Consider the following 14,426-nt stretch of genomic DNA (forward strand, 5'->3'; position numbering starts at 1 on the left):
CCACGAAGAACCCCCCCCCCTTTCTCTGTCTCTCATCTCTTACTTGCTCTCTGTTTGTTTCTCCTGATCTCTCGTCCCTGTTCTCTTCTCTGTGTCTCTCCTTAGTGTCTCTCTCTCTCTCCTTCTCTCGAATCTCCTCATGCTCGGTCTCTGGAATTGTTCACCCGTGGCCCTGCCTGGTTTCATCTTGCTGTCATCTACCATTACAAGTGCAAGTCTTTGTTAGCTTATTCCTTCCCCAAATTGAACCGGCTCTTGGAAAAAGGCTCACACAACAATGTCCATCCATTTTGCCAGTGTATACATAGGCTGAAAACCCTGTAAAGCCTTAACTGTGTAATTTACAATAATATTCTGAGTGTTTCCTTTTTTAGCTACCACTAGTGAGCATTACCTCAATATTCACAAGAAGAGAGCCGAGATTTGACACGAGAGACGAGTGATGAGAGAGAGAGAGGAGAGAGAACTGAGAATCCAGAAGAAGAGAGAAGAGAATGGTTAGCGAGACGAGATCGCGATCAGAGAGAAGAGAGAGCAGAAAGAGAGAGAGAGAGACCAACTGATTTGCCAACCAAGAAGAAGAGGAATTACACCTCCGTTTCAGGCGAGGACCACCATTGTGATTCAGACTTTGCTTGGTTATTAGTACAATAGACTCACTCATTCGGTACTAAAAAAAAAAAACATTCAAAATGAATATTGTAGATCACATTTACTGGCCCGGGCTTTACACTGTCGTTCTCTCCTATTCTTATTCTTTCAGCCTCCCTCTTCTCAGCTCCTCTCTCCTCTCTCCTAACGCCCCTCTCCCTTGCCTCTCTCATTCCTCCCCTTCCTCCTCTGCCCCTCCTCTCTCTCCTCTCTCTCTTCCTCTCTCTCTCTTATCCTTCTCCTGGTCATCTCCACACACTTCTGCGTCCAAACTCAGACTAAATGGACCCTCCCTGGACATTTCCGTTCGCATCTCTCTCCTCACTTCTCCTTCTTACCTCTGGGAAGCCTTTTTCCCCAAACCCGTATTCACATTGCCATGGTAATCGTAATGATCTCTCTCAAACAATCCACTTGCACTTGTAATGGTAGATCTGACAGCAAGATAATAGTGAACTCACCATGCAGCTCCTACGTTCTTGTCTCTCGCTCACTACTCTTGCTTGCTCTCTTCTAATACTCAATCTTCTTCTCCGTCGATCACTACTCTCATCTCCCTACCAAGTACATCGACTATCCTATCATCTCATCGAATAACATATCATCCAGTAGCATACACACCACACAACAGGATCATGTCTCTATAACGTGACTACTCAGTACTCGGAGACTCTACAGTACGAAAAGAATCATACACTACAGTAAAGCGTGCTTCTCTCCGTTCTTCTGTGCACGGTTATCATTACCCTCCTCACGTCTTTCTCTGCTGATCCACTCTCTCCTGCGCATACCTCTCCCCCACAGTCCCCAATACATTTGAGACGCATCCTCCTTCACTGTCTGTGCTTGCGGCTTCTGTATGTGTGCGCTCTCTCCTCTCTCATCTCTCTCGTCTATCTCTCTCTCTCTCTCTTCTCTCTCTCTCTTCATCTTTCTCCTCTCTCTCTACTCCTCTCGTTCTCATTACTCTCTCCTCTATCGCTCCTACTCTCTCTCTCCTCTCTCGCTCTCTCTCTCTCTCTCTCTCTCGTGTGGCTGTATTTCTCTCTACGTCGACTGTCTCATAACAACACTCCATGTTCTCTTCTCTCATCTCTCAGGTTAATTACCTGGCACTGTCTGTCTGACGATGAGGCAACAGCTTCCCCCACAGTCCCAAAATGAGATCACCTCTGTGACTGTGTGTGTGTGTGTGTGTGTGTGTGCGTGTGTGTGTATGTCGGTATGGACTGGAAAAGAACAGGTGGATGTGGTCCCTGCAGCCCCTATCTCATCATATTCTGCCTGTCATTAAACACACCTGCACGCACGCGCACACACACACACACACGCACGCACACACACACACACGCACACGCACACGCAGGGGCAGAGGGGGCCGGGTAGAGGGGGCTGTATCCAAAGATAACACAAAACACGTTCAACACAAACTCACACATGCATGCACACACAGAGAGTTCTACCAACATTTTTCTTTTAATTTAATTTCACCTTTATTTAACCAGGTAGGCCAGTTGAGAACAAGTTCTCATTTACAACTGCGACCTGGCCAAGATAAAGCAAAGCAGTGCGACAAAAACAACACAGCGTTACACATGGGATAAACAAACGTACAGTCAATAACACAATAGAAAAATGTATATACAGTGTGTGCAAATGAAGTAAGGAGGTAAGGCAATAAATAGGCCATAGTGGCGAAGTAATTACAATTTAGCAATTAACACTGGAGTGATATATGTACAGATGAGGATGTGCAAGTAGAAATACTGGTGTGCAAAGAGCAGAAAAACAAAAAACAAATATGGGGATGAGGTAGGTAGTAGGATGGGCTATTTACAGATCGGTAAGCTGCTCTGACAGCTGACGCTTAAAGTTATTGAGGGAGATATAAGTCTCCAATTCAGTAAGTTTATCAATTCGTTCCAGTCATTGGCAGCAGAGAACTGGAAGAAAAGGCGGCCAAAGTAGGTGTTGGCTTTGGGGAAGACMAGTGAAATATACCTGCTGGAGCGCGTGCTACGGGTGGGTGTTGCTATGGTGACCAGTGAGCTGAGATAAGGCAGGGCTTTACCTAGCAAAGACTTATAGATGACCTGGAGCCAGTGGGTTTGGCAACTAATATTTTGCGAGGACCAGCCAAAATGAGAGCATACAGGTCGCAGTGGGTGGGTAAATATATGTGGTTTGGTGACAAAACGGATGGCACTGGTGATAAGACTGCATCCAGATTTGTCTGAGTAGAGTGTTGGAGGCTATTTTGTAAAATGACATGCGAAGTCAAGCCGATGCAGGTATGGATAAGTCCGTTTGTAATGAGGGTAAAATGTTTGGCAAGCATGAAGTGAATGAGGCTTTGGTGCGAAATAGAAGCCGATTCTAGATTTTAACTTTGACCGTTGAATGACTTAATGTGAGTCTGAAGGAGAATTAACAGTCTAGCACAGACCCCACGTAGGTTTTTAATTGATGATCCCTTACTTACCCCACGAATAATATATCTTCTCTCTCTCGCTCCTAGTCCTGTCCGTGTGGCTCTGTTTGTGAACAGAGGCCTAGGAACCAACTTGGCTTAGGGGACTTGTTTCTCCGAGGTTAATCTCTACTAGTACAGGTGCGCTTTGTAGGATATTGAACTTCTTCATTAAAGCGGTTGAATTTGAAGTTCCTCTTTCTGGATTTTATAATTAGCGGGTATGCCTAAGCTCTGCTGCAGCAGTATTGGTGTTTTTATGTTGTACATGTCACATTTTATTGTTCCTTTGATGGCATAGAAGGCCCTTCTTGCCTTGTCACTCAGATCGTTTCACAGCTTTTTGAAAGTTACCTTGGCGCTGATGTTTGGCCGAGGTATCTATAGTTTTTTTGTGCTTTAGGGAACGGTGTCTAGATGAATTTGTATTTGTGCTCTCTTCTCCATCTCTCTCTGTCTGGTTCCTCCTGGCCACCAGAGGTGGCAGAAGATCACACTACAGACTTTTATTGGACCCTGGGTGTCTTTATTATTTAATGAATGTGACATAAGTATGACTCTGCAGGAGTGTTCTCAGGACTAGGCGGACGTGCAGTATGTGTTCCAGAAGGGTCCTGGAGAAGATCAGGATTTGTTGAGGTAAACAAAGATGAACCGATTCAACATATCCCTCAGGGTGTCATTGACCAAAGCTTGAAAGACTGCCGGTGAGTTCGATAATCCGAAGGGCATGACTAAATACTCATAGTGGCCACTAGGTGTGTTAAAGGCAGTCTTCCATTCATCTCCCTCCCTGATTCTCACCAGATTGTAAACGTTGCGGAGGCGTTGTAGAGGGGCGAATGAAACCTGCCTCCAGCGACTCCCGGATGTAATTGTCCATRACTGTTGCTTCAGGGGTCGTGTGRCCGGGGAGGTGTGGCGCCGGGTAGGMGTTCTATGGCACAGTCATAAGGACGAYGAGGGGGAAGGGTGGAGGCCTGCCTCTCACTGAAGTCCTCCCGGAGGTCGAAGTATTCGGGAGGGAGAGCGGAAAGTCTTGGTCTTCAAGGGATGCAGGAGGACACGGCGAGACTCTTGGTGGAGGTCTTAGACATTTAGTCTGGCRGTCCTTAACCCAGTCTAGTAGGTGTCCCCTGGACCAGGAAACTAGTGGGTTATGTAGCGCTAGCCAGGGGTACAGTGAGCAGTGATCAACAGAAAACTAAGAGTCTCAGAGTGGTTCACCCCAACCTGCAGTAACATGGGCTTGATCTGATATTCCACCTGACAGGTGCCAATGGGGCGTCCATCGAGGGCTTGAATCTGCAGAGGGATGGGACATTTCACGCAGGGGATCTGTAACTCTCTGGCGAAGTCTTGATCAATGAAATGATCCGCGGCCCCGGAGTCCACAAAGGCTTGAATCTGGTGCTGATGGTTGTCCCAGTAAAGGGTTAAAGGTAGTAACAGACGGTGACTGGGTAGCCGGGAGGTAACTGCACAGCTTGTCAGGGTCTCCCCCTGTCCTGGTGAGCCCTGGTGTTTCCCGTCAGCTCTGGGCAGCACAGAGATGGCCAAGACCTCCGCCGTAGAGGCTTCAGCCTTCGCGCATGTGCCTGTAACGCCCCTATGGGCTCAGACATGTGCGACCCAGCTGCATGGGATTCTCCATGCTGGGCTCAGAGGGCTCTGGGTGCTCAGAAAACTGGAATGCTGGAGTGGTGTCAAAATGGCCCCGTCTCACCCGTTACCGGATGCGGTTGTCAAGCCTGATTGCCAGTATTATCAGGGACTCGAGGTCCTCTCCTAGTTCMAGAGCGGCCAGTTCATCTTTGATGGAGTTAGACAGACCCTGGTGGAAAGCGGTAACCAGTGCCTCCGTATTCCACCCACTCTCGGCTGCGAGGGWGCGGAACTCAATGGCGAAGTCCGCCATTGGTCTGGCCCCTTGGCGGAGGTTGAACAGTCGGCTGGCCGCTTCTCKTCCGCTGACTGGGTGGTCGAAGAGTTGTCGTAGGTCGGCAGTGAAGGATACTGGGTGGATCTGAAAGATGTTGGCTGTTGTTCCCACACTGCCGTTACCCTTTGGTGCAGTGGCTTTGGTGCAGTGGCAGCGCCTCTCACCGTCGTATCCCGCAAGTCCCAGACCCATTTTTGCTGGACCCCCGAGGCTGACAGGGCATTCATGGAGCTCAAGGGACTTTTCACCTCTGGACCCATCCTCGTTCATCTTGATCCAACTCGTCCCTTTGTGGTGGAGKTGGACACTGGAGCAGGGGCGGTCCTTTCACAGTGGAACGAGGAGGACAAGAAACTGCACCCATGCGCCTTTCTCTCCAAGCAGTTAACACCAGCGGAACACAACTACGATGTAGGAAACCGGGAGCTCCTGGCAGTTAAGTGGGCTCTTGAGGGGTGGAGACACTGGTTGGAGGGAGCACCTCATCCTTTCGTGATCTGGACGGACCATAAGAGTTTAGTTTCCATTCAAGAATGCAATCAGCCCATGTCCCGAGTACTACAATGGGAACAATCCTCTAAATTAACTGGGCAACCAGGAGTTAATCGGACATTGGTGTTCCTGAGGCGGAAATTCTGGTGTCCCAACATGATGGAGGGTGTCAGATCCTTGTTGCGGCCTGTTCCATCTGTCCCTAAAGCAAGACTTCACATCAGCAACTGGCTGGGTTGCTCCAACCTCTGCCCATCCCCAGGAGGAACTGGTCTCACCTGTCTGTAGACTTTACCTCCATCTCAAGGACTTACCACTATCCTGGTGGTCGTCGATCGGTTCTCGAAGGAAGCCCATTTCATCGTCTTACACAAGTTGCCTTCAGCTAAGGAGACCGCTGAGCTCATGATTATCCATGTCTTTTGACCACACAGACTTCCCCAGGACATTGTCTCAGATCGTGGAACCCAGTTCGTCACACGGTATTCTGTTCCCTGCTGGGGGCATCGGTGAGTGTCTCCCAGGGGTTCCAACCTTAGTCGAMTGGGCAAACTGAGCGGGCCAACCAAGAGCTGGAGAAGTTCCTCTGCTGCTTTGTCTCCACTCAGGCCAGCAACTGAAGCAAGTTTCTCATCTGGGCAGAGTATGCTCATAACACACTGCCGAACTCATCCACTGGATTGTCGCCGTTTGAGTGTCAGTTCGGGTTGCCCCCCATTTTCTGAACAAGAAGCCGAAGCGGGGGTGCCATCAGCCAAGGCGTTCATTCGACGATGTTGCTGCACCTAGATCAGAGCGCGATCCTCCTTGCTCCGCTCCTCTGCCCGACACCAACATCAGGCAAACCGGCACCGAAGACCTTTTCGGCTCCTCCGACCGGGTCAACGGGTGTGGCTGTCCACCTGTGATCTTCCCTTAAAAAGGTGGTCTCGCGCATCAACCCAGTCACCATTCGTCTCCAGCTTCCGAGGTTCATGAGGGTCTGTCCGTCCTTTCATGTCTCCTGTCTCAAGCTGGTAAGGACCAGTCCATTCTCTCCACCCACACCTGCTCCTCCGCGCCCTCGACTTGTGGATGGCCACATGGCCTACACGGTTTGGCGTCTGGAGGCTCGGGTCCAAGTGACCCTGCAGTACCTGGTGGAATGGGAGGGCTACGGTCTCGAGGAGTGGGCGTGGGTGCCTGCCCGGTTCATCCTGGATCCGTATTCTTGTAAGAGACTTCAAACAACTACGTGGTGGTCGTCATGGCTCCGAGGCTAGAGCCGCTCCTAGGGGGGGTACAGGCATGGTTCTTCCTGACAGAGACCACCCTAGAGACTTTTATTGGACTCAGGTGTGTCTTATTATTTCATGATTGTGTCCCTGTTAAAAGAGGTGTTTTCTGTTGTTCTTTGCAGAAGCTTGAATTGTTTACCGTGTGCATTTGTTTCCTGAGTGAGTTTGAGCCTTTCCAGTGTACTGTGATCCTGCGGCTACTGTTTCTCAGTAAAGTATTATGTTTATCCTTAACCACTGATTCGTCATCTGGTCTCTTATCTGCACCTGGGTCCAAACCTACCACATCTCTCTCTCTTTAACCTTCTGTCCATCCCTCCCCACCACCCACGGCCTCTCTCTCTCTACCATTCTGCCCCTCCCTCCCCACCACCGGTCTCAACTCTCTACCTATAGACACACACTCCTCCTGTCCCCTCCACCCCCCGCCCTACACCACCCCCACCACCGGCCTCTTCTCTACTACCCCTTCTGTCCTCCGCTCCCACCACACGCCGGCCCTCCTTTCTTAACCCCTTCTCCGTCCCATCCGTCCCAACCTGCACCCAGCCGGCCGTCTCTCTCTATACCCTTCTGTCCCTCCCTCGCCCCACCACACCACGGCCCTCTCTCTAATACCCTTCTGTCCCTCCCTCCCCACCACCCTGGCCTCTCTCTCTATCCCTTCTGTCCATCCTCCCCACCACCCACGGCCTCTCTCTCTATACCTTCTTGTCCATCCCTCCCGACCAACCCACGGCTCTCGCTCTCTAAGAACCCTTAGTCTGTCCATCCCTGCCTTCCCACCACCCACGGCCTCTCTCTCTTAAGCCCTTCTGTCCCTCCTCCCTCCCCACCCTCCGGCCCCTCTTCTCTAATACCCTTCTGTCCCTCCCTCCCCACCACCCACGGCCTCTCTCTCTATACCTTCTGTCCTCCTCCCCACACACACACGCCTCCTCTCTACTTTACCTCTTCTTGTCCCTCCCTCCCCACCAGCCCAGGCCTCTCTGCTCTATACCTTCTGGTCCTCCCTCCCCACCACCCACGGCCTCTCTCTATACCTTCTGTCCCTCCTCCCCATCCCACGACGGCTCTCTCTCTATAACCCTGTACACCTGTCCTGCCCTCCCCACCACCCACGGCCTCTCTCTCTATACCCTTCTGTCCCTTCCCCCCCCACCACCCTCACCTCTTCTCTCATAAGGGGCCCTTGCTTGGTCTCGCCCCCTCCACACAACGAACGCGCAGCCCACTACTCTATAGCCCTCTGTCCCTTTCCTCCCTCACTCAAGCACAGGCCTCCTCTGTGGTTTTACTGATCCTTTTTGGGGTGAAAAATCCTCTGTTCCCCTAAAAATAGATGAACAAGTAAAGCTCTCTGTTGAGACTCTTTGGGGTTTAATATGAGGCAGTCGTGTTTTATTATGCTATCTGAATAGCGTGTCACTGACTCTCCAAAGCCCAGCTACAGACAAAATGATCTATCCTCCTTCCCCCTCTTCCCTACAATCTTTCCCTCTCTTCTCTCTCCTCCTTCCCCCATTTCCCTTCATCCCTCTTTCTATTCCTCTCTCGCTTTAGCCAGCTAGACTAAACAGATGTATACATGTTTTAATACTGATTTATACTGMCTTTTAATGCAGCATGTGTTATCACCAGTGTATTACTGCTTCAACGTGGTGGAACAAGCTTCACAAGTTACACTCCTGCTGAACAGTAGCTAACATTTCACACGGGCGTTTCATTAGTGGTTGAAAGCTTCTTCATTTGATGGTCTCTCTTACATAAAAGGGACACACGCCTAACACCAGTAGCATAACACACACAACAGCAGAGTGTCTCAGTGCAGGATGCAAACACAGGCCTCCAGATACAACTGTCACACAGACACACTCCCAACAGCTTGTCTCACTATATCACTCCTTCATACAGCTGGYTGTTTACTGTAGACATCTACAGAGTTAAGGGCCTCTCACACACACGCACACCTGCATACCCGTGCACGCAGCCTAGAGCAGTAATCATAGGGGTCACTCCATCGCGGGCCTCTCGTGTGGACCCCTCAATCATCCAGTGACAACCATTCATCAATCAGCCACACAGRGATAGAGAAGGAAAAAAGGGGGTAGGTTTCCATCACTTGAAACATCAACCAACCAGTGTTAAGGTGGGAACAGAAAGCCAAGGAACACCACACACACACACACACAGCTCAGCAGGGCCTAAGGGTAGCAGACTACACTTATATTAGGATCATAATACTTGTRTGTGTGTGCATGCGTGTGTGTGCGTGTGTGTGCGTGCGTGCGTGTGTGTATAAATCGTGAGGGAGGGAGTGTGTGACAACTCTCTGGTGCTGTATACTGGTCATGTAAGAGATGGGGTGTTTATAACCAGTGTAAACTGACACACACTATTCCAGTATTCCTTTGTTCCACATTAGTCCCACACTACCAGGGTGATAGACCACCACAGTCTTATATCAATACATTTGTATTAGCTTTATAAAAATGACACGTACTCACACAAAATCCTACCCTATTCTACATGTTCCCTCAGAGAGCGAGAAAAAATTGTCTCCCTTTTTTTCTCTCTCTCTCCCTCCTTCCCTCACTCTCTCTCCTAACTACCCTGACCTTTTCTCTCCCATCTCTGGAGGAAAGTTATCTTCTCATATACATTGTTTATGTAACAGATGATGTATGGAGACAGGGGGAGGACAGCAGGAGGAGAGAAAAACAGAAGGAGAGAAAGAGAGAAGAGATGCTCTGCGGTAGAGGAGAGAGGGAGCCTGTGGTGATGAACAGAAATGTTATGCTGACTGGCAATGACAATAAAATCAGTTGATATTGGAAGTATTGATCATCTATAGGAACCCCAGAGAGAGAAAGAGAGAGATGACGATGAAAATATACATCTTCCTCTCTTTCTGTACAGTATCCTCCCCTCTTCACCTCCTCCAGTCACATCAAAAACATGAAGAATGTAACTGGTAGGACAACAGCACTAACTGCCTCCAGTATTGGTCAGTACTCAAATTATTCATCATAATGAACCATTCTCCTCCCAGGCTAAATATTTAATGGGCTTTCCAGGGTGACCTTGTACAGGCCACACAAAGACAAAGGGAAACACCCCTCCCTCACTTCCCTCCTCTTTAACAATCAAGGAAAGAGAGGCAAACCAAAACAACTCAGGGAGATTTTATAGACTCAATCTCCCTCTCCCAGAGAGAGCTGTTCCCACGGTGACAGGATAGAATGCCTGGAGGACAATACCATCTTAGTACATAGCGCAGGTGGGGGGGATTCGGGTGGTGAATGGTAGAACCAAAGCCTGAGGTCCAGCATGAGATAAAGAAGGATTAGACAGAGTTTCTGTCATTAAAGAAAGGAGGCTGTTGGAGTCAACCATTTCAAACGTTTCATTGAAAGTTGTTCTATTTGGCTCCCAGAGCAAATATAGCCTTATGACATCATTGTCTAATCCTTCTTCATCTGTTATAGCCTGAGGTAAGGAGTAGTACATCATTTCAGAACACAGCCACAGGACTCTACACTGATGTATTTTCCCAAGGAGCTTTAGTGGGGTGGAGGATTAAGTAGAAGTTACCCCTAAACATTCATACAGGGTCACCGCCCTAATGGTTAAGATTTGGATTGGGGGAGGGATGGTAATCTGATYTTAGACCTGTATTGGAGGGCAAATTCTACCTTGATTGTCGATGGGGCAGTGTGAATGGGATAGTGCCTGGGGTGAGAACCATGAGCACCTCTACCTATTTATGTAATCATGACTAATCTCCCCTCTAGAGGGCCTGTGAAAACATGACTGTGCGCATGCGCGTGTGTGTGAGTGATTGGGAGTGTCTTAAACCCCTCTACACTACATTCCCACACACAGAGTAGTGGAAGAATGAGAGAATGAGATACTCACGATTTATGAATTGTTTGGATGGCTGACCATCTGTGAGCTATCACATAGGTCAAACACACCATATATGTGGCTTTCTCCGGGGTGGGACCTTCTCATAGACACCGTTGGAGGCATGAAGACAGATGAAAACGTGAAATCGACTAATCGAATTTGTTCAWACTTTGAGAACTTGTTACCAAGCTACCGTGTGTATCAGACACATCGTTTTTTCTCTTCGAGATGATTCTGAACTGAAGACGCGTCACCACGTTAAGTCTTAGCCTATTGGTGATAGTCATTTACTCTGAGTAGTCTGGAATGTAGCATATGGTTCATGTACAATGGAATTGTTTGAGCGTTAATACTTTCATGACTAATTATATTAGTTGAATTGAGTAAATGCATTCCTAGTTTTACAGAGTAGTTCTTTGATTGACTATACGTTCATCATTTAGCAGGTCTATTGGTAGTTGTCATATACACTACATGTGCTTGGGTACCACCTTGACATCTCTGATCTGCTTGCCTCAATAAATGAATGCTAGAACATTGGTTGCCAGGATTAGCTATTTGCATAAGATGCAAGTTAGACACATGTTCATTATAACCATACTACATGGTGATGAGAGGCTTGGTACCTTGACCAGATCTAGAGACAGGGCCTGTTGCATTTACTCACATAATATTGGAGTCAGATTGATAAATGTAGTTTATTATTATATATATATATTAAATAGTGACCCGTCCTCAGACGATGGGGATTTCTACACCCCTACACAGCAGTCCCACTGGGCAGCATGATTCACTAGGCAGGGTAGGGCCCATCGTTCGAGGGTAGCTGTCATTCATAGAAAGGTCAGAGTTACTAAATCATCTACTGGACGGGCTGTAAGTTGCACAGCAGATTGTATTATAGTAGAATACATTCACTTACAAGTGTCCCTGCTATTGGACAGTTTAAGGATATCTGTATCTCTGCCCTGTCTTGCTATAGCAAGGCTTCACAGTCACCTAAAACAGAACCTGGCATGCCTCTATCTCAGAGATGATATCCTAGTTGATGGAGGTATCGGCCCAGGACATGAATCACTGCTCTGCCACTGGGTTATAATCATACAGGGAGCTACAAATCTCCATCCGTGTGTGTGTGTTGTGTGTGCTTGTGTCTGTTCAACAGGGTGGTTAATGATATTGCTTTATGATTACAGTGTTTCAACAAGCTCACAAAGCATGGCTCGCCCAGCCAAAACAACACAGATACATATTTCATTCAGCGAGATAAAGAGAGGGAGGGAGAAAGATAAAGCGAGATAAAGCGAGATAAAGCGAGATAAAGCGAGAGAGAGAGAGAGAGAGAGAGAGAGAGAAGAAGAGATGAAGGCGACAGGGGTGAGGGAGAGAAGAAGAGCGACAGGGTAACGAGGGAGCACGACAAGGGCAGAGGGAGGGAGAGAGAGGGAGGCCACGACAGGGGTCGCGATGGCGGGAGAAGAGAGAGAGCGACCAGGGTCCCGCGGGAGGGGAGAGAGAGCACGAACCAGGGCTAAGGAGGTGAGAGAGCGAGAGCACGACAGAGGGCCGAAGGAGGGAGAGAGGAGAGCCGACAGGGTACGAAGGAGGGAGAGAGCGAGAAGCACTGAACAGGTACGTAGGGAGGGAGAGAGAGAGAGAACGACAGGGTTTGAGGGAGGGAGAGAGAGGGAGCACAGACAGGGGTCCGAGGGAGGGCGAGAGAGGGAGCACGACAGGGTCTGAAGGAGTGGAGAGAGAGAGAGCACGACAGGGGCCGCGGAGGGAGAGGAGAGAGATGCACGACAAGGGGCCGCGGGAGGAGAGAGAGAGAGAGAGCAGACAGGGGCCGCGGTAGGGAGAGAGAGAGAAGAGAGCACGTACAGGGGCCGAGAGGAGGAGAGAGAGAGAGATCGACAGGGGCCCGAGAAGAAGCAGAGAGAGCACGACAGGGGCGAAGGGAGGGAAAGCAAAAGGACAGGACAAGGGAGGGAAAGAAGCACGAGAGGCCGAGGGAGAGGGGATGAGGAGAGCACGACAGGGCGCGAGGGAGGGAGAGAGAGAGCCCAACAGGGGTCCCGAGGAAGGGAAGAGAGAGAGGAGCACGACAGGGGCCTGAGGGGAGGGAGAGGAGAGAGCGACAGGGGCTGAGGGAAGGGGAAGAGAGCAGTACAGGGGAGAGAGAGAGCAACGAAAGGGGGCTGAAGGGAGGGAGAGAGAGGGGAGCACGACAGGGCCGAGGAGGGAAGGAGAGAGCACGACAGGGGCCCGGAGGGAGGGAGAAGAGAGAGAGCACTACGGACACGGGCGCCGAGGGACAGAGGCAGAGAGAGAGAGTCACACAACAGGGGCGGAGGGAGGAAAGCAAGACAGGGCGAAGAGGGAAAGAGCACGAAGAGGCCGAGGGAGGTGAGGGAGAGAGAGCCAACGACGAGGGGCGAGAGAGAGAGAGCACGACAGGGGTCGAGAGAGAGAGAGCACGACAGGGGCCGAGGGAGGGAGAGAGAGAGCACGACAGGGGTCGAGAGAGAGAGAGCACGACAGGGGCGAGGGAGGGAAAGAGCAAGACAGGGACGAGGGAGGGAGAGAGAGACAAACTAATAACAACGGAGTCTATAGAGAACAGATCTCTGTCTCCTGATCCACTCTCCAATATCTCTACCCCAATAACCCAAGCACAGGGGCCACTACAATCACAGTGACTAGGCTTCCACCGTGAGAGACACGACCGGTGATGTTGTCTGTGTGTGTGTATAAAGGTATAACACCAATACTCACAGCGATGAGGATCTGTGTTCCACTGTGTAGGACCTCTATGTACTGGTACTCCATGAGACAGCCCATGACAGAGATGTAGGACTGGCTGTCCACGGTCCCCACCCCTGGCTGGGTCATCTCTCTCCTCACACACCCTGGACCGTGTTCACTCCACCACGAGTGGTGAGCCGAGATGTTAAACGTCAGCAGGTCACTGTCCTGTAACAAGAGGTTGAATACACACATTCAACACATGTTGAATACACACATTAACATGTAACAAAATATACACAGACAAACATTTGTAAATAGACAAAGATACACATGGACCTACACAAACACACACACAAACGTCAATCAATACCCCAATACAGCAATCTAACCCCACAGCTGCCCCGCAGTCAGAAGGTCTAACTGAGAAGCTCCCTTTCAACACTGTCATTGTTATTCACTCACAGACCCTAATGCACAAATCAACCCTCCACGTGACTAGATCCAAGGTTAATTCACAGGGAGGGATCACTGTTGGGGTGTGTGTGTGTGTATGTACTATCGTTACAGGGTTTGAATGAGTCAGGAGGTGTGTGTGTACGTAGGTGCATAGCGGATTTGGTTCGGGCCAGAATAAGATTCAGTGTGTGTGTGTGTGTTGTCCATTAGCTGTCTACCCTCCTGGCCAATATATTCAGTGTTGGGAGGGCAGGCTGGCTCCATCTGTTGTGTTGCAGCCCAGCCCCCAGCAGCTGGTCTCTACATGCCTCATTATACGAGCCGAGAACAGGCTGAGCTGGGGCCCACCACACACACACACACACCACACACACACACACACAACACACACACACACTATAGACTGGATTTGCACGCATAATGGGTTTCTCCACCTGCCTCCAGGTGTTTTTAGCAGTATGATTGTTCATAACTGGACAAG

The 14,426-nt window shown here is 49.7% G+C and overlaps 1 protein-coding gene across 3 annotated transcripts in view; it reads right to left on the reverse strand.

The window, feature by feature from the left end:
• Window positions 1–14,426, reverse strand: part of nkain4 (sodium/potassium transporting ATPase interacting 4) — a 138,964-nt gene that overhangs the window by 59,458 nt on the left and 65,080 nt on the right. For all 3 annotated transcript variants that reach the window (XM_024006640.2, XM_024006638.2, XM_024006639.1), the window contains exon 4: window positions 13,517–13,714. In XM_024006640.2, the coding sequence (XP_023862408.1) occupies window positions 13,517–13,714 (198 nt within the window). The remainder of the gene's footprint in view (window positions 1–13,516; window positions 13,715–14,426) is intronic.

The sequence above is a fragment of the Salvelinus sp. IW2-2015 genome, linkage group LG17, assembly GCF_002910315.2.
Source record: "Salvelinus sp. IW2-2015 linkage group LG17, ASM291031v2, whole genome shotgun sequence".
Classification (NCBI taxonomy): domain Eukaryota; kingdom Metazoa; phylum Chordata; class Actinopteri; order Salmoniformes; family Salmonidae; genus Salvelinus; species Salvelinus sp. IW2-2015.